Source organism: Colletotrichum truncatum (assembly GCF_014235925.2).
Source record: "Colletotrichum truncatum strain CMES1059 chromosome Unknown Contig_0003, whole genome shotgun sequence".
In the NCBI taxonomy this organism is placed as follows: Eukaryota; Fungi; Ascomycota; class Sordariomycetes; order Glomerellales; family Glomerellaceae; genus Colletotrichum; species Colletotrichum truncatum.
In genome coordinates, this window is record NW_027222400.1 from 6,400,945 (window position 1) to 6,423,915 (window position 22,971).

At 49.7% G+C, this 22,971-nt stretch overlaps 8 protein-coding genes across 8 annotated transcripts, besides 1 other annotated feature; 7 read left to right on the forward strand and 1 right to left on the reverse strand.

Moving 5' to 3' along the window:
• Positions 1-985: 985 nt before the first annotated feature.
• CTRU02_206665 (uncharacterized protein) lies at positions 986-1,675 on the forward strand (the record flags this gene model as incomplete). Its single annotated transcript, XM_036732020.1, has 1 exon — positions 986-1,675. The coding sequence occupies one exon, from the start codon at positions 986-988 to the stop codon at positions 1,673-1,675; it is 690 nt and encodes a 229-aa protein (XP_036576251.1).
• Positions 1,676-2,883: 1,208 nt separating this feature from the next.
• Positions 2,884-5,219, reverse strand: CTRU02_206666 (kinesin family protein; the record flags this gene model as incomplete). The annotated part of the gene is made up of 2 exons (XM_036732021.1): positions 2,884-4,805; positions 4,862-5,219. 2 exons carry the CDS (start codon positions 5,217-5,219, stop codon positions 2,884-2,886), a joined length of 2,280 nt encoding a protein of 759 aa, XP_036576252.1.
• A 414-nt stretch (positions 5,220-5,633) lies between these two features.
• On the forward strand, positions 5,634-6,899 carry CTRU02_206667 (Altered inheritance of mitochondria protein 24, mitochondrial; the record flags this gene model as incomplete). Its single annotated transcript, XM_036732022.1, has 3 exons — positions 5,634-5,823; positions 5,882-6,000; positions 6,054-6,899. The coding sequence occupies 3 exons, from the start codon at positions 5,634-5,636 to the stop codon at positions 6,897-6,899; spliced, it is 1,155 nt and encodes a 384-aa protein (XP_036576253.1).
• A 1,852-nt stretch (positions 6,900-8,751) lies between these two features.
• On the forward strand, positions 8,752-10,202 carry CTRU02_206668 (monocarboxylate permease-like protein; the record flags this gene model as incomplete). The annotated part of the gene is made up of 2 exons (XM_036732023.1): positions 8,752-9,264; positions 9,315-10,202. 2 exons carry the CDS (start codon positions 8,752-8,754, stop codon positions 10,200-10,202), a joined length of 1,401 nt encoding a protein of 466 aa, XP_036576254.1.
• Positions 10,203-11,068: 866 nt separating this feature from the next.
• Positions 11,069-11,605, forward strand: CTRU02_206669 (monocarboxylate permease-like protein; the record flags this gene model as incomplete). Its single annotated transcript, XM_036732024.1, has 1 exon — positions 11,069-11,605. One exon carries the CDS (start codon positions 11,069-11,071, stop codon positions 11,603-11,605), a length of 537 nt encoding a protein of 178 aa, XP_036576255.1.
• A 330-nt stretch (positions 11,606-11,935) lies between these two features.
• Positions 11,936-13,417, forward strand: CTRU02_206670 (MFS monocarboxylate; the record flags this gene model as incomplete). The annotated part of the gene is made up of 3 exons (XM_036732025.1): positions 11,936-12,137; positions 12,206-12,388; positions 12,447-13,417. 3 exons carry the CDS (start codon positions 11,936-11,938, stop codon positions 13,415-13,417), a joined length of 1,356 nt encoding a protein of 451 aa, XP_036576256.1.
• Positions 13,418-14,516: 1,099 nt separating this feature from the next.
• Positions 14,517-16,172, forward strand: CTRU02_206671 (putative LysR family regulatory protein; the record flags this gene model as incomplete). Its single annotated transcript, XM_070204752.1, has 5 exons — positions 14,517-15,380; positions 15,436-15,493; positions 15,682-15,759; positions 15,937-15,981; positions 16,051-16,172. The coding sequence occupies 5 exons, from the start codon at positions 14,517-14,519 to the stop codon at positions 16,170-16,172; spliced, it is 1,167 nt and encodes a 388-aa protein (XP_070061856.1).
• A 1,111-nt stretch (positions 16,173-17,283) lies between these two features.
• Positions 17,284-17,349: a sequence feature (Short protein (CTRU02_206672, KAL0940062.1) was converted to a misc_feature.).
• Positions 17,350-20,497: 3,148 nt separating this feature from the next.
• On the forward strand, positions 20,498-21,090 carry CTRU02_206673 (uncharacterized protein; the record flags this gene model as incomplete). Its single annotated transcript, XM_070204753.1, has 2 exons — positions 20,498-20,618; positions 20,675-21,090. 2 exons carry the CDS (start codon positions 20,498-20,500, stop codon positions 21,088-21,090), a joined length of 537 nt encoding a protein of 178 aa, XP_070061857.1.
• Between the last annotated feature and the right edge of the window lie 1,881 nt (positions 21,091-22,971).

A 22,971-nucleotide genomic window follows, 5' to 3' on the forward strand; every position in this document is an offset into this window, starting at 1 on the left:
AACAATAACGTGCGTTTGAACCATATTTTGCTAGTTTGCCCAACCAATTGGATGTGTGGTAGTTGCTAGATCTTTTCTCTTGTGCCTCGCGGGTTTCCATCAGGAGGGTCCTTATCAACGAGCATTCGAACTGACACATGGCGAAGTGGTTGTCTCGAACCCTTGAGCTTCGGTCCATTCCTGTACCGCAGTCTTGGGTCCTCATATTGTGCCTTGTGCCAGGTGTCAATGTAGTCCTTTCCTTTAGCAAAACTGTTCGGTACGGATGTGGCGCGTGGCGCTAGACGCCAAGAACGGGAGCTGAAGCGGAACCATAGCAAGAGGTAGTGAGTACTTCAATTTGAAGAACGTGAGATGTTACTCAGAGTCAGCTCATATGCCATGTTCCAAACCCAAAAACTTCAGCCTAGCACCCGCTCCGCTGCTTGCGAACCAAGCTAGTTACGAGATAACCACCTCAGCAGATGCCATATGCAAAGACTGGTTATGTTGCAGCCTCAATCATACGAGCACGCAACTATTCAAGTTCAGCTGAACTCGAGCAACAGAGACATGCTACGGAACCATGTCAGAATGTGAAAAAATGTAAAAATGGCTGGCTGAATAGCCTGAGAAGACCCCCATTTGTAAGCCATGCCACAATAACTTTGCTCAGATTGTCCACTTCAGAAGAGGCCAAGACTTCATTTGGATCCTTATTGGCATTGTCAAAGCCTAGGGCAACTTGGGTGACTGGAGAAGAGATCAGACCAGAGGCCGAAAGGGTTGACTCGCACCCATCCAGCAGAGAGAAGCTGGTTCTTCTTGAATGTACTCATTTCACGATACGGAATCAGACATCTCACCAACCCCTCGGCTATAAGTATCGGCTTCCTCTCTCGCCAACTCAGTTATTATCATCACTCTCACCTGCCTACCAGCAAAGCACTCAACAACACCAACACTTGATCTTTTTGAATCTGCTTACCCTCAAAAGCTCGACATTATGGCACCTCTTGCTCCGATTCCAGGCTCTGATATCTCTGCCCTCTATGACACCCCTAGCCGCCAGTTGATCCTCTCGGCCGTCGGTACCCTCCCCGGCATCTGGTTTACCCCGTTTTTTAAACAAGAGCCATTTGCCGGCGGCCTTCGCTTCTCTCTCCAAGCCTTCACCGGTGGTTTTCATCCTCCGCCGAAGAGGTCCTTTGATATTGCAGAAAAGTTCCAAATCGACCTGCCAATACCGCACTTTAACAACAAGAGTGTCCTCGTCGAGACTGGCTTGGGGAGGTTCACCATTGACATCAAGTATACCGGCTTCGGTTCCGATTCCGTACCTAGTTCAGAGCCGGACGGAAACAACTTCCGTGATGTCTTGCCGCCAATCCAGAAGTTCCTGACTGGCGACGCTGAACTTTTCATCACCGCTCAGATTCCAAAGACTGAGCCTTCTGGAAAAGCATCGGTTGAGCCCTCGTTCAACCCTCAGTTCTTGAAGCTGGTTGATTCCATATATGAGGACGGAGCTATTAATTGGACCTTCCAGTGGGCGGAGCTGCCCCTCGGCGAGGACCAGAATCCTCAGCTGATTGAGATCATCACCACCGTTTCGAACGGGTACGCTGGTCCACCGGTCCAGACTTGGCAGACCAGACAGGGATACAGCGTTCACTTGGTGCTCCTTCAGAAGTAAGAGCAGGCAAACACGACGTCAAACTACAGTACCTCTGTTGGAGTTTGAGCTTGGAGTTCTCAGTGTAATCCATGGTAATGTAATGGAAATGATGAAGGAGTACAGGGTCGGGAGAAGAGAAGCGAAGGGAATAATGGACCATGCAGGCCTGCGAGGAATCTCTCAATCGTTACTGATAATTGTAGCTCTGAAACTAATCCAAGTACAAGATATTTGCTTTAATTCAACCCTACCTAGTTGGCTGATTTTTGTTGGTGATCAAAAGTGCCTGATATGTCCAAGCATGCACAAACTTGACTACATGAAACTAAGTAAGCTTGTTAGCAATTGTGTCTGATTTGGAGACTTTTTGGGTATACTAGAGGTTGAAAGTTACTTCCATATTGGATTCTGAATGGCTTTTTTAGAAAGACCTTCGTGGGTGTTGGGGAGGGTTCCTCGTGTGGCAAGCTACACAAGATGTCCCGATGTACTCAAGCACCGTAGCAGTATTGGTACTTAAAGTTCGGCCTAGAAAGTAACGAAACATCATGTCTAAATCGTGGCAAAGTATTTAAAGCTTTGCAATGTTCATCATTTAAACTGGCAGAATGATAATGTCTTCGTAATCGACACCGAAGCCTAAGTGTTCAAAAAATTAGTGCTACAAGATCTATTACAGATGCCAACTGTCGAGCCAAGGTCTTGGAGCCAAAACAAAGGACAAAGTCACCAAGGATGTTCCAACATTACCAGAAAACGCTAAAAGAGCAGGCGCAGGTCTTCTATCGATCAAATATACGGAAAGTCTTCTCCAGACTATCTCATTTCTGATTGTTCAATTGTGGGCTTTTGTTTGATAGGAGGCTTTGAAGGATTATGCGTTTTAACAGGCTTGAACTCCTGGAAAGCGAGACATCAATGATAATCCAGGAGAGTTACCAGTCATTCCGTATCATCTACCAATCAAGGCAGAGAGAGAGACAGGGCTAAGGGTAAGAGATACAGTTACCACTGCATGACACAATATGAACGCAGAAGAGAGTATTAATATTATAGCCAACTGGGCCAGGTTTGGATGTGTATTCGAAGGGTGCATCCAAAAAGTGCAACATTCTAAATGCAACCTGTCTTTCGAAGCCATTGCGGCTTGTATGCTAAACTCCAAAAACACCATGCCAATGCACCGATAACCAACCGAGCCATTCTATGGTTGGATATAATTCGCTTTAAACAGCACTGACGAGACCGTCATAAGCACGATCAACAGTACGACCACCCATTCCAGGGATAGTCCTCAACTGCGCCAAAGATTCAATGGCGCCACCCTGGTCATCAGTAGTCATGGCCTCCAGATGGTCGACAAGGTCTCGGGCCTTCTTCGAACCAAAACCATGTAGGCTCTTGATCTGATCCAGGTCGCGAGAATTAACAATGCTTAAAAGACACTGCGTTCGAGGGGAGGCCGGGCCACTCGGTTCGGGGAAGATCAACTTGTTGACTTTTGTCGAGTTGGCCTTTCGGCTTCTCGACTTTGCGCCAACATCCACAAAGCTCATGTCTTCATCCGCCTCTGCTTGTTCGAACTCGTCATCGCTCTCGTGCGAAATCCTTCTGCGTTTCTTCTCGTGTCTGTCGCGTGTTCCTGGGGATGTGGCAAACTCAGCAGCAACGTTGTTTCCAACTTTTGCTCGCAGCTTTTGAATCTTGCCCAGCAGCTTCGCTTGGCCTGGGAAGAAAGGGAGGGCAAGCTCATACATCTTGAGTGCGCCAACATCGTCACCGCGTTCCTTTGCCTGCCTAGCAGCCAAAAGATAACGCAGGCCCTCTGATCGGGTATCGTCTCTTTCGCGCTCTTCGTTCTCGATGCGTCGCTCGAGTGCCTCCAAGCGACGTTGCACAGCCTCGTTGACATCGGGATGAGCAGGTGCCGGGGCAGGTTCGGCTGTCTTGCTCTCCCTCGACCGAAGAATCTCGCTGACCTTCTTCTCAACCAAGGCTTCCAACTGCTCGGCGGAAATGGACAGTTTCTGTTCAGCCGGCTGGGCAGGACGTGTGACCTTCGTCACCTTGGGTGCCAGTTCGCGGTCCACTACCACGGCCGGTTTTCGGAGTTGGGTGGTGTTGGCAGCCGGGCGGATAGGAGCGGTTGGCTTGTGGCGGTCTGCAAAAACGTTGAAAGCCTTGACCGGCCGCGTCACATCCTTCTCCTTTTCCTTCTCCTTGGCCGCGATGGTGCCACTGTGGATGTTATGGACGTTAGCCAGCGGGCGGAGAGGCTGACGATGTGTGAGGGCAGAGTTGCCAGAGTTAGTGCGAGGGACCTGCTTGAAGACGACTTCGTTCTCGATCTCCCGAACCTCGATCCGCTTTGCTCTTGAGCTGACGTTCAGACTGCTCAGGGTATCAAGATGGTAGCTGCGAATGGGTGCAAGATTGAGAATCATGATGGTGATGCCATTGTTTTGGCCTAAGCTGAGAATACGCGTCATCTTCGACTCGCGGTACGGAATACGCTTGTCTCCACGAGAAATGGCATCGATGCACTGAGACAAGACAAACAAGCTCTTATTGATGGCGGCAGATTCAATCAGCCGTTCCTTGCCGTTGTCCGTCCGGCGGTTGTCTTCGGAGCCTGCCAGATCGATGGCAGACGCGGTGCTCTCGCGGATGGTGTCCCCAGTCGTTTGGGTCACCTTGACCCTTAGGATAGCGTGGCTTCGACTACTGTGTGCGTTCAGCTTTGTGGCGGCAGTGACGCGGTTGTTGTTGGCTTCGATGTAAAGTTTCGAAAAGTCCTGTAGATCTTCGCAGGCGCGTTCTGAAAGACCCACCACCATGGTCTTGCCATCCTTCTCTCGGAGAGGGAGACCAGATGCACTACGCTTCTCGGGAGGCTCGAACAAATCAAAGACCTTGTCGTTGTAAATCTCGTAGTAGGACAGAGCAACATCCACCGTCGTCTCACCACCCGTGTCTTTTGCAATCTTCTTGCCGCGTCGGTAGACACCACTGAGTAGGCGGGGGATGACGCCCCTATCTGCCAGCTTAAGCCCGCCTCGCATGGTGTGCGTCTTGCCAGTTCCTGTGACTCCATATGCGAATATAGTGACATCGAGGCCCTGGAAGAGCGCCTTCAAATGGGGGGCAACTGGAATTGTCAGCCAATGTAAAAGGGGGACATCGATACCGGCGTGATTCGCGTACCCTCGGCGGTGAAGAGTTCCTCCTGCGTCGTCGATTGGTCGTAAACACTGTTGAAGGCGAAGGAGAACTCCTCAGTCTCGTTCTTGGGGCTCGGGATCTTCACAAGCGTGGCATGCTTTCCCTCCTCGGTGCTGTCCGCCCGGACAATGGTGTCCTTATCCAGCTCCTTCTCAAGGAGAGGGCGAATCCGCGCGACCACCCGAACCGACATCGTGGGCCAGTCCAAGAATTGACACGACAGGAGATAGCAGCAGCCCTGACAAGTAGGAGATATGGAGAAGGAGAGGCGTGTCGTCGGTTCCAAAGGGACGCGACCTGGGGAAATTGGTTTGATGAGGAAGAGATTTGACGTTTTCATAGGCGTTAGCCTAAGGTTGTGGAATGTTGTGCAAGGAATATGCACAAGATACGGTCTGAGACCTTGTCAACAGGGGCGCGTCATAGCTGGTTGGTGGAGTAACGGCGCTAATGAGTGATGAACTAGGGGGGAAGTACCCGCATTTGGCATGAACACCACGTGACTTACGGGAGCAGTGTACTGTTTGCATAAAAAGTCCGAGCTTTATGCTCAGCTTAGGTAAGGCAAAGAATGTTACATAATGATTCCGAACAGTACACCACAGTACGTACCTCCGGAAAACGGCCATTCGTCTCTCCGGTCAAGCTCCGATTTTTTGCCGTCAATCTTTCAATTCCAGATCAAGGCGCCTGCGAAAGCTGCCGGAGCTTGGAAGGCCACGATCTTACGAACGACGTCATCCAACTTCCCACGATGTCCGCCATGCGCGCTCAATTGTCCCTATTGAGGACGGCACGCAGTGCGCGACCTGTGGCCCAACTGTCTCCTTATGTCTGCCGGCAGTGCAGGAGCATTCAGATCAGCGCAGTGCCGACGACTGAAGCTCCGCGGGTTGGCGGGGATATTTTTGGAGCTCGAGGCAGCGGCCAAAGGGACGCAGCAGGTATGGACTACCTGTCAAAGAGTTTCTTGTCCGGCCAATGCTAACATGCTCTCTCTAGACGCTCGCTTTGAAGTCCTTGGTTCGCCGTACTCGCTTCTCTCTGTCACACTCTCGCCCTCGCAACAACTTTATACGAGACGAGGCACTTTGGTCGCCGTCGCGGGCAAGGCTGAGAACGTGAGATATCATGAGCTTATAGCAACGCCAAATTAGGCTAACGTGGAACCCAGGCCCAATCTACGCTTTCGATCCTCTCTCCCTTCACACGAGCCTTCCTCGGCGTTCCTTTTCTGTACCAGCGTATTTCATCTTCGACACCGTTGACAGCACTCATCTCGACCAAGTCTCCCACTACCACCTTCACGGTTCTACACCTCGATGGCACGACTGACTACATGGTTACCCAGCGCAACGCGCTACTTGCATGGACTGGCCATACGCTCTCCGTTTCCCCACGCATAAGCCGTGGTCTCTCACTGGCCCATTGGGGAAACACTCACCTTACCGGCCGTGGTTTGGCTGCACTGTCGTCTCCGGGCCAGATCTATGAACTCAACCTCGCAGAGGGCGAGGAGTTTGTCGCCCACCCGTCGCATGTGGTCGCCTACTCTGTTTCGCGAAACCCCCCTCTCCCCTTCCGCCTCAAGTCCAACATCCTCCGCTTCCAAATCCCTAGCATCACTGGTCTTCTCCCCGAAATCAAATTCCTCAAAGCGATGCGCGAAACGAGCACGTATAAGAATATTTCCCAGTGGCTTTTTACCCTTCGCACATCGCTGCGACGCACCATCTGGGGCGACCGCCTTTTCCTCCAGTTCCGTGGGCCTACTACTATCTTGATGTCCAGCAGGGGTGTTAGAGTTGCCGATTCACTGACCACGAACGAGGTCAACGAGATTGCCGATGCGCCGGCGGGCGTTGTCCCTGAAGCCGTTGAACTGACCACAAAGCCCAAAATCGAGGCAAAGCCCGTGTCAGTTGAGCAACCTCCCTCCGCGATCCACGTCGCCAATGTCAGTCGAGATGGAAAGGTCAACTTTGAAGATGCGAAGGATCTGAAGGAATTTGTGAGGTGAAACAAGATCAAAATCTGAACTGGGCGTTGGTACGCTGCAACAAACGAGAGATTGTTATGACAATCATGCCGTACAGCCGCAGGGCTGACAAATGTACATTTACTGTGTAATAAAAAACAGGCCAGGCTTCAACACTATGAGCAACGACGCAAACGGGATGGTCCAATTTACAGTCGGTTGTGACCGTACCAGACATACTAGACAAGATGCGTCAGTCTCAGCAGCAGCGGGCGGTCCACGTGTGGATTTTCGTTGTCATGAAAAGGTCTTCGGAGATCCAAGTGCTCGTTCTCCGACCCAGGACAGCGGAGAAGATGCAAACGCTTAATTGAACCAGCAAAACAAGCTTGATTGACATTGACACACGTCTGCCACCACGTGGTGGCATGAAGCTTAGCTCCCATAGTCTCCAGTGTGGTCGTAAAGACAAGGGCCTGATGTCGAGTTTAGGACGTTTTCACGTAATCTGACCAGGCTAACTTCTATGTCCGAACCGAAGGCCGAGCACACCCTCCGAGACATGAAAGCATCCTGATTGGACAGTTGACGCAATGAGTTGCCTTTTCCAACCTCTCGGAACTCGCGTTTTCATCTCAACGCCGAGTGCAAGGGACCTCCCGATCGTCCAGCAGCGGAAGACAGCACCGGCCAGGAGTCCCCGGTGGGACCTTTGTCGTCAATCAGCTCGGCCGAGGAGCCGGATTCCTGGCATCAAAGCCTCTATGCCTTGATGTGCGCAGCGACAGGGTCATCGAAAGACTTATCAAATACATTTTGTGTGTTTACAGTCTATCCTTTCATGCGTCGCAACTTGTTTTGTACCGTTGTTAACTACGGTAGCAAGATGTCAAGAAGGTTGGTTGTTAATAACAAGTCAAATCTGCGTAGCAATGAACGGTCAACTGGCCGAAAAGCTCGGCGCCAAGCTATACCGAGCTATTGCTAACTTGGAGACTGCTTTAGTCTCGACAGGGAAAAGGGGGGAAAAAGTGACCCAGTACCCGACACCCGCTTCCGTGAGCCTGCTTCCGCCCGCACACCCCGTCAGGAAACGAAGCGAAAGAACGCAACAGGCGCCAGCGGCCATTGTATTAGTTAGCAACTAGATGATTCGTCACCAGGCCAGTTGGGTTATGGATCTTGGGCCCTACCCGACTTGGTAAAAGGGTGCCAACTGGCCAATCCCCGAGGCATGGATCCAACCCCTCCATTCCCCCCCCAGGATTTCGGATGGGGAGGGGGGATCCAGAATTACGACGATCCAGAAGGCCATGGCGATTAAGGCCGAGCATGGGTTTGTCAGAGGTAGCTTGCATCAGCCGCGTTATGGTTCTTTTCTCCGAGGTCAGAAAAATTTGGTACCGCGCAGAGGCAGTTAAACGCGAGCAGCAGTGTCAACTTGACAATGGTCGCCATCTGGTCGGGTTTTCTCTTATTAATTGTCCTGCGCGCTCGTGCTGCGCCATATGATAGGACGTGATTTGCATCCGCATCTTGCATCATCGTGTAAGCCGTCCCAGGGAATAAAAACACAACCGACTGCCATTCCCATAGCTCTCCAACTAGAGTAGCAAGGCAAGCCAGCAAGACCAGCCAAGCTAGTCACTAAGGGAAGACGACAACGACGGTTCGCCCCACCAGCCATCAACCAGGATTGCCCGTAGCGAGGATCCTTTCAACGAGATTTTTATTTTTTAACCAAGCCCCAGCAAAAGGAGACGAAGGAACCCTCACTAGAGCTCGCCAGCGGAAAGCGAACATAAAACAAAAGGGGAGGAGTACCAACCGTCAAACGCTCGAGTAGAGAAGAGGGTCAACGTTACCTGCGCAAAACCTAGACGGCAAAGTAACCATGGGGGCCAGCGACACTCTCTCGACGTCGTCAAACTCATCGACAATCATGGAGAAGCATCCCGAGAGGACGGATCCCGAAAAGTCGGACCGCTCACCATACGAGACCTCCACACGAACATCCCTGGACCGCATCCCCTCCCAGGTGCGCGATACGGAGGCCAACATCTACCCAGAACCCACCAATGTCGTGGAAGCCGACATTGAAAAGGGCATGCAAGCCTCTGGGAGCCCGCAATCACCGGATGCCAAGACCGGCAGCGATGCCACCGCGCCGGCCCCTCCCGCCGCTTCACCGGGCATGAACCCCGCCGACTTCCCAGACGGGGGGACAGATGCATGGCTCACTGTCTTCGGCGGCTGGTGTGCGTTGTTCTGCACTTTTGGATTGATCAACTGCGTCGGCGTGTTCCAGGCGTATTTCCTGCAGGGTCCGTTGCGCGAGTACCCATCCTCGACGGTGTCGTGGATTACTAGCCTGCAAGTGTGGACAATGACCTTTATGGGTGCTCTGGTACGTGCCACCTCATCTGTTCCAAAGTATCATTACTAACATGGGCATAGTTTGGCCGCTTGTACGATTCATACGGGCCACGATACCTTTTATACGGCGGAACCGTCGTATACGTCTTTGGACTGATGATGACGTCGTTGTCGACAAAGTACTACCAGTTCATACTCGCGCAGAGTATCGTCTCGTCAATCGGCTCGAGCGCCGCTTTCAATGCCTCCATGGCTTCCGTGACATCGTGGTTCTTCCGCCGTCGGGGTGCAGCATTGGGAATCATGGTCTCGGGATCCTCACTTGGCGGTGTCATCCTGCCCATCATGATGTCCAAGATGATTGATCAAGTCGGCTTCCCCTGGGCTATTAGAGCGGTAGCATTTCTCTTCTTGCTTCTGCTTAGCATCGCGTGCTTGACGGTGAAGTCGCGGTTGCCTCCGAGGCCGAGGCCGTTCCTCTTCCGGGAGTACCTCGATGGCCTCCGCCAGCCGGTGTTTGCCGTCACCATCTGCGCCATGTTCCTCTTCTACTGGGGCATGTTCCTGCCATTCAACTTCGTCATCTTGCAGGCCAAGGCTCAGGGCATGGATGAGAATCTGGTGATTTACCTGCTCCCCATCATGAACGCCGTCAGCATCCCCGGCCGAATCATCCCGGGCATTGTCGCCGATAAGCTGGGCCGCTACAACTCGATGATCATCATCACCTTCATCAGCGCCGTCTTCTGCCTTGCCCTGTGGATTCCAGGAAAGGGCAACGCTGCAATCATCGTCTTCCTCGTCATCTTTGGGTTCTCATCGGGCGGGTTCATCTCGCTCGCCCCGGCCCTCATCGCCCAGATTTGCGACATCAGGCAGATCGGCATCCGTACCGGGACTGCCTACGCGCTCCAGTCTTTTGGAGCCTTGACTGGCAGTCCCATTGCCGGTGCCATTGTGGCATCGTAAGGTGGAAGTTATCTCGGCCTGCAGCTTTTCTGCGGCTTCGCAATGCTTGGGTCGGTTGGTGTGTTCGTGGCTGCGCGGACAATGCAGGTCGGGTTCAAGATGAAGGTTGTTTGATTGTGGTGACCTGTGTCAAAGTTTATTTCGCAGTGGGAACGGGGGGTGGGAGTCGGCTCCGAGCGGATCAACGGCGATTCGACGGCCTCTCATCTTTCCGCCTCCAAATCCGAAAGGTTAGCCTGTGAGTAAAACGGGCTTGCTTTTGTCCTTTTGTCTTTTTCTTCTGAGTTATTGCTCAAGGGACAGCGTCGAGAAGGAGCATAGTGGTGTAAAAGTTCTAAAGGACGAAGAGATTGTCCAGTATGCATGCGGAGTCAAGAGTTGATGCCGACCGCACCAAAACAAATACCGGCCTCGATGGCTTAAACATAGACAAACAACACATAGTACAAAACTTAATAGATTAAATACCTACGGGAATCTGCAGTCTCCTGGTTGTATATCATTCAACGCCAATACACCGGACGGTGTTCCCCACCAAGTCCCGGAGCACCGCGGCCAAGACCGTACCAGCAGAGTTACAGCTCGCTATCCTGATCGGGATGGAATTTCTTCCAATGTTGGGGTTGCAGCTGCTTGGCTAATTTCACAGGATGGCACATCGCATGCATCGTCCCATGTCCTGGCTAGTGCCGTCTTACAGAACGCTAAATGCTGACAAGATCAAGCCTATCAGCCATGTGCATACCGGCAAGTCATCATTCCAGCGCAATTGAAGGAGATTCTTTAAATCGCGTCGATTGTTTCATTCCAAATGAAGTACTTGGAATGAATAAACTTTGCATTAACATTCATAACACTACGGCAATATGGAATCCCATTCAGTTGATATCGATCTCACCGCTCACTTAAAGATTCTGTACGCTGCTTACCGACATACTAACGATATCGACGCCAAGGGGACCTTTTTCTCGCCATTCTGCTATCAAATCTGCCGTCCGCAACCATCATTCGCGGCGCGTGACAGGGAGACGATTATTCGATATTTACACGAGACAGCGCCGAAGAGAGACTCCACCAGGCAGAAGACGAAAGGTTATTACACTATTCGGCCCCTTGTAGAGACTGAGTTCGAGTTCGGCACCGATGAGCAGGTCGCTCCAGCAGGGTTTCCCTCGGCCGAAAGTATAAAAGAGAAAGCGAGAGCAGAAGGTTGGGTTGGGATGAGGGTGGATTTGTGGAACGAGTCGGCAGGTCTTGAAGAAGAAGAAGATAATTCATTGATGGTAAAGGTACAATACTGGTGGAGGAAGGAAGGAGAGCTTTGGCTTCAAATCTTTCACGACATCATGTACATGGATGCCAAGGATGGGACGCAAGGACTCGAGGGTAATGTACTAGAATAGATGTTATTGCAACACAAGGCTCATTCTGATTAATCGGCCACTAACAACCTAAGTCAGATGCCAGACCACGAGATTTCATCTTCGCACCCAAACCATTGATAATAGCCTTAGTACACTGCCGAATGAATACCACTGGTAATGCCAAGGATGGTGTTCCAAAAAGTCATGAGAACGTTAAAAGGTTCACACTAATCATGTGCAAGATCTGCAATCGCCAGAGCAAATAGGCTAGCCTCGGCTGTCGAAGGCACTATGATATTCCCCGCAACCATGATAAAACACCTCGAAGCTGACATCACTCGATGAATGGAATGTCCGCATACCAACAACATGTCTACTTCAGTAAACTCGGAGTCGATTGAGCTGGCAACGGCATCTAGGACGCCATCTGGTACGAATCGACAAGAAAATGTTGACCCGAATGCTTCTGCAGAATTTCATGGCACACAACATCAATTGGAGCCAACCGACCGGGGGCCGGCGGCATGGAAACTTCTTCTGACAGCTTTCGTCTTTGAGGCTCTCCTTTGGGGTTTGTTTTTTTCCGTAGGTAGCTTATGTAACATCTGAAGGAGGCTAATCAACATCATACCATACCAGGGTTTCCTCTGTCCTTTGGAGTTTTCCAGAATTACTACTCCAAGCAACCAGCCTTTGCCAGCAATCGTTACATTCCCGTGGTGGGCAGTGTTGCCTCTGGCATATCGTACTTGGGCGCTCCAGCCATCACTCCATTAATCAAGCGGTACCAGCGTTACCAGACGCAAATGATATGGGCTGGCTGTAAGTCTGTCTTGTTGTTTACAGTACAGACCTCAACGTGTGTCTAAAACTTTACCAGGGATTATTTGTATAGGTGGTATTGTCCTTGCCTCCTTTTGCACGACTGTCGAAACACTTATCCTCACGCAAGGTGTCGCCTACGGTGTAGGATTCCTCATCTTTTACTACCCCATTCTCATCATGGTCAATGAGTACTGGATCACCCGCCGCGGCATGGCGTATGGGCTCCTCTGCAGCTCATCAGGCGTTTCGGGTGCAATATTTCCCTTTGTCATGGAAGCGCTGTTGGAGAAGTACGGTTATCAGACAACGTTGCGAGCTGTGGCCGTTGCGCTGTTCGTGTTAACAGGCCCGTTGATCCCTTTTCTCAATGGGCGTTTGCCACCGTCCTTGCACAGCGCTTCTTTGAGAATGGATTGGAGTTTCCTCCGCGACCCCCTGTTCTGGGTTTTTTCGACGTCGAATGTTGCACAGGGCCTCGGATACTTCTTCCCGTCCCTCTTCCTACCCTCATATGCCACCTCCATTGGCCTGAGTGGAAGAGACGGCGCTCTCTTACTGGCTTTGATGAGTGTTTCACAAGTTGCTGGTCAACTGACTTTTGGATTACTTTCCGACCGGAAGGTCTCTCTAGAAGTTTTGACCACAGTGTCTACCATCATCTCAGCAACAGCCGCGTTTGCATTGTGGGGTTTGGCTCATACCCTACCGCTGCTCATTGTCTTTGCACTGGTTTACGGCTTCTTCGCCGCCGGATATACAGCAATGTGGGCAAGGATGACAACGGCTGTAAGCAACGATTCGACAGCTGTTTCAATGATTTTTAGCCTTTTCAATTTTGGTAAGGGAGTCGGCAATGTCATGGCAGGCCCCATTAGTGGTAATCTTCTTTTTCACATCACCTCGGTGGAGAGCTATGGCTTGATCAAATACAAGGGAGTCGTTATTTTCACGGGCTCTTGTATGGTATTTAGTACTGTTGCCATTGGCATGCGACATGTGGTTTATTGCTGGCCAAGCGGAAGATAGTTTTTTTTTTTTTTTTTTTTTTCGGCTTCTTTTCCTCCACAAAGACTATCTTCGTACAGAGAAAAACGGTTTGTTGATACATTCGATTTCCTTGTCTATTAGTTATGGTTGTGTGCTTGCACATGACGGAGAAAGTTGAACATCACCGGGAGGCAATTTGTACAAGTAGGAATGGTTGGTCATGACCTATATATCGAATTCTTACCACTTTGCATGAACTACTAAAACATCCATACATGCCTTGAGGAGGGTGGAATTTGACATTCGTTCGACGGATTCGGGCAAGGTGGGATTTCAGGGTATTTCGTGGGAGCCTGGTGGGATCCAGTAGCGCAGGGGGATCGTTGCAACGAATTAGCAGAGTTAGCGTTTCACAGCCCATAAATTGAATCCCAAGAGAGCCATACAATGAGGTTTCTCTGGCCCAAATCCTCTTAAAGTACGTTGCAGCGCCGCAAGGCTAGGCTAGGGCTCACGTCGAGTGCCAGGGTTGCAAGCCAAGCCAAGGATGCAAGCCAAGGGTGCAAATTAAGGCCCCGCTGCATCCAGCCATATCGAGAAAGTAACTTGCTAGTAAATCAGCCCCACAACCCAATCCGAATACGATGGCTTCGACCAAAGCCTAAGAATTTTGAACTGTGACCCTTTGGTGAGCTGGAAGTTAGGGAGCCTCGTCATCTCCATAGTGTCCAAATTACGAGCACGGACATGCGACCAAAGGCGCTGGCTTATGTTTCAACATACAAGGTCCACTTAAGTGGCCCGCTACTATTATTCTTGTCAAGTAGTTCGCCGATAATCCATCAAAAGAATTCTGTTTGCAAGGGGATGTTTGCCTTTCCACCGGCTGCTACCCCGGTCACAACCTTGAACACCATGCCACAAAAGACATTGTTAGGAGTCCTTGATATGGGGCAACATAGGGATATCCCGGCCGTGCTCTCGGGCGAGAGATTAGGTTCACTAGGTTCACGCTAACTCGGCAGAACAGTGGGCACTTGCAAACAGAATACATAGCTTTGTAGTCCCCCGTTTTTCTTCTTGGATTCATATCTTTTCTTTGACTTGACATACGGTTAAATCAGACATATTCGGCGGCATGATATCAAACGGATCAAAAAATCTGGAGGGCCAAGTCCTACCCTTGGAACCGAAAGATCAGGTGAAACCCGTTGATGACATCCGGTCTTTACTGTTCTTCATTATACGGCAGTCATTGAACGAGGAAATTCTGCGGACCTCTCTCGATCATCTGATTCGGAATCATCTTCCCATTCTTGGGGCACGAATACGCCCAATTGAAAAGAATGGAGGTTTGGCGTACCATTTTCCAGATCTTTCCACCAACCAACCTTTATTCGGGTGGTCGAGCTGCTCTGTCGATACAACCCTTGCAGCAAGCCAACTTCTGCCTTCAGGAGACCTGCCCGAAGATGCTGTCACATGGGGTCGGCCGATAATGGACTTGGAGGACGAATGGACACCGATAGGTTGGCCGAAAATGCGTCATGATGATGGCCCCAACACACCAACCCTCTTGGTTCATCTTACACACTACAAAGATGGCACGGTTGTCAGCACCAACCTGCCGCATGCAGTTGTGGACCAAATGGGCTACGGAAGCTTCATTCGAGCGTGGCTCCAAGTTGCTAACGGCGTTGAACCCGCACAATTCATAGAATTAGAGCGCGGAGCTCTAGACGGCCCGAAAGACATATCCGAGAAAGCGTTGCGAAGAAAAGGAACGTATAGAGTCAAATCCTTGAGAGATCGGATTGGAATTATCGTAGGACTTGTTGCAGAACTGGCCAAACAACCAGATGAAGTCCGTCGTCTCATGTTCTTCCCCGAACCTCTCATTGTCAAGTTACGCAAGAAGCACCAAGCAACAATCACGTCAACGCATGGTCCAGACCATCCCCAGCTGACAAATGGGGATATTTTGGTCGCTTTGCTCCTAAAGGTAAGAAGGGACAATGTCAATTATATGCATGATGTGAGTCTGACAGGTTCTGCAGCTGGGAAATCTGCATCGGAAGAAGCCAAAAATGATGGTCCTGAGCGGAGCTGTAAATGGTATGTTCTTGTGCTCGATTCAAACAAACAAGTACACTAAAAGCTTCGCTGCGTGCCAGTCCGAAATAGACACCCGGCACTTAGTGGGGATAAGCCTTATCTTCACAACGGGCTCATATTTAGTGCGGTGCGCTTGCCGGTCAGTCGAGATATTTCTGTTTGCGAAATAGCACGCCAAAACCGCCTAGCTCTCATCGACACGTTGAAACCCGACAACATTGACCGGGCCTTCGCCGTAAACCGGGAAATCTTCCGGCGCGGATACGGTATGCATATTTGTGAGCCTGGAGAGCTCAGCTATGCCGTTTCCAACTGGTCGTCAGCATGGTACGGTATAGACTTTTCTGCTTTCTCTACAAAGAAAACCTCAGAAGAGTAGCAGACAGACACTGCGGGAAAGACATCTGATTCGGAGTCGCTGCCATCACAAACTTCACCTCTAGTGTTTGGACACTCACTTCCGCGAATCAAACGATTAGCCACAAGGTGTAAGTTTTTCACTATCTCTTCTTACTTTGTCACTATTAGCTGTACAGAACTAACAATTGGATATATAGTTAATGCACAGATTATGTGTAAAGCTGATGATGGCTACTGGTGTGACTTCACGGCGTGCGAAAAGAGCATGGTGCTTGTGGATAAGCTTATGGAGAGTGATCCTTCATTGGGAACGCTGTAAGCGAGGGAACCGCGTTAAAGACATCATGAGGAAGTATTTAATGTTTAATCATATTTCGCAATAACTATACATGACTTACAAAGTGGACAAAAGCACGCGAACTTGAGATATTCATATGACTTTCCGTTCACTTGATGAGTTGGCCATTAACGCCAGTGGAAATTGAGCTTAACCTCAATCCTCAGAAAGGGAAGAGCAGGACGAGCAGGTAATGTAGGATTCAGAGCATGCTTGCCCAATTGTAACGTAAGTCTGTAAAGATAAAGCGGTCATGGTGATGAATAGACTCTTGGTGTTGCTTAATTAAATGCTTGTTAGAAAGCCTTGAGGCTCCATACTGCAAGTAGCATCTTCATGTCACTTAGCTTCGAATCAGAGAGCCCCAGAACAAGCATTGTTAATCCATGGCGGTGAACAAGCATTTCAATGTGAAAAAGCTTATAGTAAGAGATGGGTGGGTTGGCGAGGAGGATGGCAAATAAAAGTCTGTCTCTGTGCTTATAAACGCTAGCTAAGAGCATGCAACCACAAGTCTTTAGGTCACACTGTTTGCAAGAGGCGTTTCGTAGGCTTTTGGCCTCAGCATAATTTTGCAGAAACACCAATGTAGAAGGCCAAGATACCGTCAATGTAAAATTAACAAACTAGGTATCCACACGTCTAGTCTATGTTTGAGCTTATGTCCTGAGCGGGATAGATATATAGAAGAAGGCTAATGCCATGTCTTGGTTCCGAAGATCTATTAGTACTTCCCCATATGATGCCCCAGCTGCTTTCACTTTCAATGACGTCTACTCCCGTCCCACACAATCAAACACCATCTGAATTGCTTCTTACATAACAGTACCCACGTACAAGCCATCGTCATTGGGGTCGCAATCAGTCTGAAGATCGCAACCGTCTGGCCCAGTCCTGGAGTCTCCATAAACCCAAATGGAGCTCCACACGCTTCCTCCATCAGTGACCCAAACTTGTTTTTGGATGTTTCCGGAGTTGAAAAATCTGTAGCGACAGTAGCTGGCCTCAGGCCGAGCTTCCGTAAGCTTCACAGAAATACCTGCTCCCAAATAGAGTTGGGCAGTCCCAGCGATTTTAGGGAACTTGAAGTTTTTCAAGCCCTTAGGCACTCGCACAGTTGAACCCAGCGAGGCTGTTGTGCATAGGTTGTTGGTCTCATCGCCTAGACCGATGCCTGCAAGAGCGAGAAGGATGATTGATGAAGTTAGCATTTCTGCGAAACTGTTACGAATTAACTTGTGTTCTGCTCAAAAGTTATTGGCCTTGACTTGCAGGTTCAGAATCTGGTTCGGGCCGTATTTTGAATAGTCGGGGAGAGTGCGACAAAAGAGTGAAGGCAGTTGGCAAGGTGAAATGAAATCTTGGTCTTTGTTTGATGCCAACAGGGCTTCAAAAGTTAGAAGAGGAAATGGATTATATAGTGTAACAGCCTATGAGCAACCTGCTCGTATAATTCTAAAAAAAAAAGTACCTAGGCAATTACTAAAAGTCCGCTCTGAGCTAGTCGGCATTATAGTAAATTTTTGTCAGACTTGGCGTCGAAAACAAAATATATTGTGAACTCTTATCGATGGTATATAGCCGAGAACCCGCTGTGCCTTAAGCCTATGAAGTTGGAAGTATGTCTTCTGGATGACGCTTGCAATGCTGATTTTACTTTAGTTATCGTTCCTGCAGAAGGGGAGATAGAGTTTGATCAACTATATTCTCTACTAGTCGTTGCATCATCCCCAAAATGCGGAAGAAATTCCCTTTATTGAATGGGTTTGGTCAAAAAAGCTATTGATAATTAGTTACTTAGCAAGGCTTATTAATCCCCTGTTTAAGATATATAGGTTCAAAGGTTGATGGCAATCTGAATTGCATGTGTGCATGGGTAGCATGACATCATAATAACGAGGGATAGTATATTAAATTAACAGACGGGCCATGTCTCTTCAAATTCCCCATTACTAAAGCAATGTATATCTGTCACTAATCCCTTAGCTGCTCCTCAATTATATTGCATTCATCACTTACCTCAATAGCCGCAAAGAGTAAATGCCATCAAGCTACGATTATGTTCATCACTACTTCAAAGGTAAATGAAGCTGAACTCAATGTGGCCTCATCGTGCAAGCAAGAAGGCACCCTCCTGTGGATGAAGTTTGAGCTTTGTGTGCCATTTTGCAGATCATTGGAAACGGGTGAGCCCACCACCTCCCGAATGGTTCCAGAGCGTCTAAGAATAACTCCTCTATTGTCACGCAAGAACATGTTGCACAAATGCGGTTACATTCTATGATGGAATTAACGAACCCTCTGCTCATTGGGAATATATTTAGTTCGTCAGGCCACTACTGAGCTGCATCACCATACTATGCAGCGGGCTACTAACGTCGCACACCCACTTCTCGCACACCCCCACATTTCGCACACCCATAAATCGCTCATGTAGAATTTTACTGTTACGGCCAGCTAACTGACAGTGGGTTTGTGTTAACAGTAAGCCAGGGATTGACAACAGTAACAGTCGTTCTGGGGTCTGGTCGATTGAATCGTAGATCTTCAAAGGTCTTGGTGATCAGTCAAGGCCTCAACAAGAGTCGTAGAGTAGTCGTCACTTAGGTATAGCTGAAAGTACCGGTTAGGGTAATCACAAAGTTGATTGCTGAAGAACTAGGAAAGGTAGGACTCGAGAGGACTCGAGTCCCAACTATATACAAGTCTGGTTCCATGCTGAACACTTCCTGATCCTGGGGGACCGACACCCAGGACGTCGGTCCATCGCCATGGACCGCCCTTGGCACCGTCGGTCCTGTCCCAGGACCGCTTATCGTCCGTCGGTCCTGCTTATCGTCACGTGACCTGTATCCTAGTTCTTCCGTTCCGTGGGGGTTGTTACGACGTAACGGCTGACGGCCGTCCCTATAACCGCTGAGCCCCTGCGGAAAAAAACATCAACAACAGCGAGAACGAAATTTTTGAAAATCGGAGCAAAAACGGCCCCAAATACGCGTGCTCGCGGCCACAGAGCCCCCTTCGATGCAATGCCATCCTCGGCCTTGATTCTACGTCCCAAAGGGGCCCAAGATGGCCGCAGAGCACGCCCCGACTACAATGAAAAACTTGAGAGCAAGCCGCAAAATACGACATATCAATAGACAACACTGTTACCACCACCACAGGCGAGCCACAAGCCGCTACACGAAGCACTAAGACTGCGCCCAAACAATCAACTTCAACACAACAGCCGCCGACAGGTTTTGGGTCACCTGTCACCCCCGACAAAGTTTGCAACGTCCCACAACGACGAAGATGAGTCCGACAGAACAGTATCACCTTCCGCACGGAGAAAGCACCAGGCATTAGGCATGCTACGATCGATGCCACACAATACTACAGACCACAGACAGACTAGTCCCCTGTCGCCCCTTTTGCGAAGAAGGATTGGTGTCCCTTCAACGCGCGACAATGTCTGCGGAATCTGTGCGGGAGCTCTCATACCCAGTAATCGAACATGTCGGAGTCAGTGGAGCATTGTGCTTCGTGGAAGACCCTTGGGCCAATGTGGTGGAGGGCAATAGTGGTCAACAGGCAAGAAACAAGAGGCCACATAGGAACCCGGCAGGAGGCAACAAAGAATTTACAGATGCAACTGAGAAAACGGCACATACAAGTCCGGGAGGATACGGACAAAACAAAGAGACAAAGCTGAGCGCTGGGGGGAGACTGTAGGTACAAAGAACCAGATACGGTGCTACCAGCACCAACTGAACCGAAGCAGGAGGACGCAAAACAAGCATTCTAGAGAGCAACACAAAAGCGAGAAAGCAGACAGGAGAGCAACACACTTCTTCAACAGAAGGCACAAACACACAGAATAGAGAACATAGTGGGGAGCTTGGGGATAGCTGGCCCTGATGCAACATCAGGGCGAAGTGGGGCGTCGCTGTTCATTGTCGACGCTTCGGCTACCTGCCAAACCCCGCTTTCCGGGCATAGCTGCTGGCATAAGAGCGGCTTCATAACCGAGTAGGAATAAATCAATCAATCAATCTGAGCCCCTGCGGGGTCGTCGTCAGTGGTCTGTTAACTGTCGGGTCGTAACATCAGCTCCCCTCTTAAAGGTCTTGTCCTCGAGACCTGAGTATAAGTAGGTCGTTGGTCCCAGGTTGGGGATCCACAAATTTGCTTCCTTTGTTTTTCATGATGCTGACACCATGTCAGGTCGCGTTCGAAAGACAAAGTCGCACTTGACTGTAATAAAAGATCGTGAGAGAGCTGCGCTTATTGAATACGTGGAGTCCCGATCGATTGCTAGCGACATGCCTTGCACTCGTTGTTTCCGTGCAAAGGTCCCGTGTCGTTTTGGCGAGAAGTCTACACGCTGTAGGACTTGCATCGAGGCGAAGAAACCTTGTGACGGCGTCCTCGTGGCGTCTACTCGTAAGTCGTGTTTTTATGTTTTCGCTGTTCTAGGGGTTGCTAATGTTTGCTTCTGGTTCAGAAGTTGAACTCTCAGCAAAAGGAGTGGGATGAGAAAGAAGAGAAAGCGGGTGAGGAGCTATTCGCGCTTCATCAAGAGTTTGCTCGTTTGCAAGTTCAAATAGCGGATGCTGCGGGTCGTCTGAAACGGATTCGGACGGTCCGTAAGATGGTTCGGGAGCGGCAGACCGAAGTTTTTGAGCGTGGTATGCAGGAGGTTGACAGGGAGGATGGCGTCCTGGCGGACGACGAAGTCCTACCTGCCTTGGATGCTCACGAGAGGTTCGTCGTTAGTGACCTCCAGGCAGTAGGTCTCGGGAATGATCCTCCTTGGTCCCTTTTTGGTTTTGGTGACGAGTTTGTGGGTTTGGGTCCTCTGGTGGATGGCGCGGGTGCAGGGAGTGTTGGAGGTTCCTCGGCTACTCAGGGCTAGGTGTTCCTAGGCGAAGAAACGTTTTGTTGCCCTGGGGTTTCTTGGTTGGTCGAAACTTGGGTTGAGGGTTTCTGACGCGAGGGTTGTGTATTGGTCTTTGCATGACTTTGGCGTGCTGTCGTGTTTCCCATTGCGTCCAGTATTCTTGAAGTTCCTCTTGTGCGTGCTCCAAGTTTGATGCGGGTTCCTATGTGTTTTCTTCGTGTCCGTAGTTTTTCTACTTGATTAGGTATTGTATTTCTGTGTCATCGTGCTGATCGATGTGATCGAGGATCCTTTCGACCTCGTAGTCCTGTTCCGGGTCGACTTCGATATGGTCCATAGTTCGTGATCCTTTTGGTGCTGGCTCGAGAAGTGAAATATGAAAAACTAGATAACACTTCATAGTATCTAGTAGTACGAGTTTGAAGTTGACGTTAGATACCTTCTTCGTAATTTCGAAGGGTCTAAGTTTCTTGAAGTCTAACTTATCGCTTGGTCGTTTTGTTTTGATGTTCTGGCGGAGAAGGTATGCGCTATCCCCCTCCTTCAGAGTTGGTCCCTCAACTCTTGTCTTGTCAGCGTATTTGCGCATGCGTTCGCGCACAAATTCAAGGTCTCTAGGAAGATCTCGTTGGATTTCCTTGAGTTTGTTGATATCTGCCACAGCTTTCAGAGCTGTTGGGCCTTGTCGGGGTTGTCCATAGGCTGTCGGGTTGAATCCGTAGTTCAAGTAGAATAGTGATTCTTTTATACTTTCTCCTACTGCGCTATTGTAAGCGAACTAGGCCATAGGTAGTAGTTAGACCTAGTTGTTTTGCTGATAGTTGACGTAGCAGCGTAGGTAGGTTTCCATGATCTGATTGATTCGTTCTGTCTGGCCATCGGTTTGCAGATGGAAAGCGGTAGACATCTTGTAGTCAGATCCTAGCTGCGAGATCAGGGATCTCCAAAACTTGGAAGTGAACAGCTTGTCTCTGTCGGATACGATTTCCTTCGGCATTCCGTGTTGGCTTACGATCACCTGCAGAAACTTGTAGGCGAGGTCTTCTGCAGTGCTTGACTCTATGTACGGGATGAAGTACGAATACTTTGTGAGTCTGTCGACGATGACGAGGACACTGTCGTAGTAGACGTTAGTCATCGGTTCACGGGACTTAGGTAACTTAGTAACGAAGTCCAGCGAGATGGATTCCTATGCGGTTTGCGGCACTGGGAGCAGCTATATCTTTCCATAAGGCTGATGTCGGCTGGGTTTGCTTTTCGCATAAACCTTACAGTCCTTAATCGCTAAAGATACTTCTTGTCGTGTAGCCGTTTTGTCGTAGTGTTGGCGGATGCGTTTCCATGTCTTAGTTACGCCTTGGTGACCGTATGCGGGTGCGGAGTATATCTCCCTAATGGCTTCAGGAGACATCCTTCCAGGCGTGCTAGTACTGTCTCTTCTGGCCATCATTAAGAGTCTGGCTGCTGGCACAAGGTCTCCGTTTTTGTCTGTTTTGAGGATAACTCGGGTTTCCTCAGGTACCTGGACCTCATGGTCCGGTCTTCGGCTGAGGGCGTCGGCCCTGCCGTTTTCTTTGCCTTTCCGGTAGACGATTCTGAAATTGAATTCTGACAAGAATTCGGACCATCGAATTTGTCGTTTGTTGAGATCTTTCGATATAGTGAAGTGTGCGAGATTCTTGTGGTCGGTGTATACTTTGACCTCGTACTTGGTTCCTGAGAGTTGCGGTCTCCATTCTTTGAATGCTTCGATAATTGCCATGAGTTCCTTGTCGTGTATCTGGTAATTGAGTTCTGGGCCGTGTAGTTTGCGTGAGAAGAAGGCACAAGGTCGTAGCTGTCCTTCTTCGTCTCGTTGACCTAGTTGTCCTCCTATGGCATAGTCTGAGGAGTCGG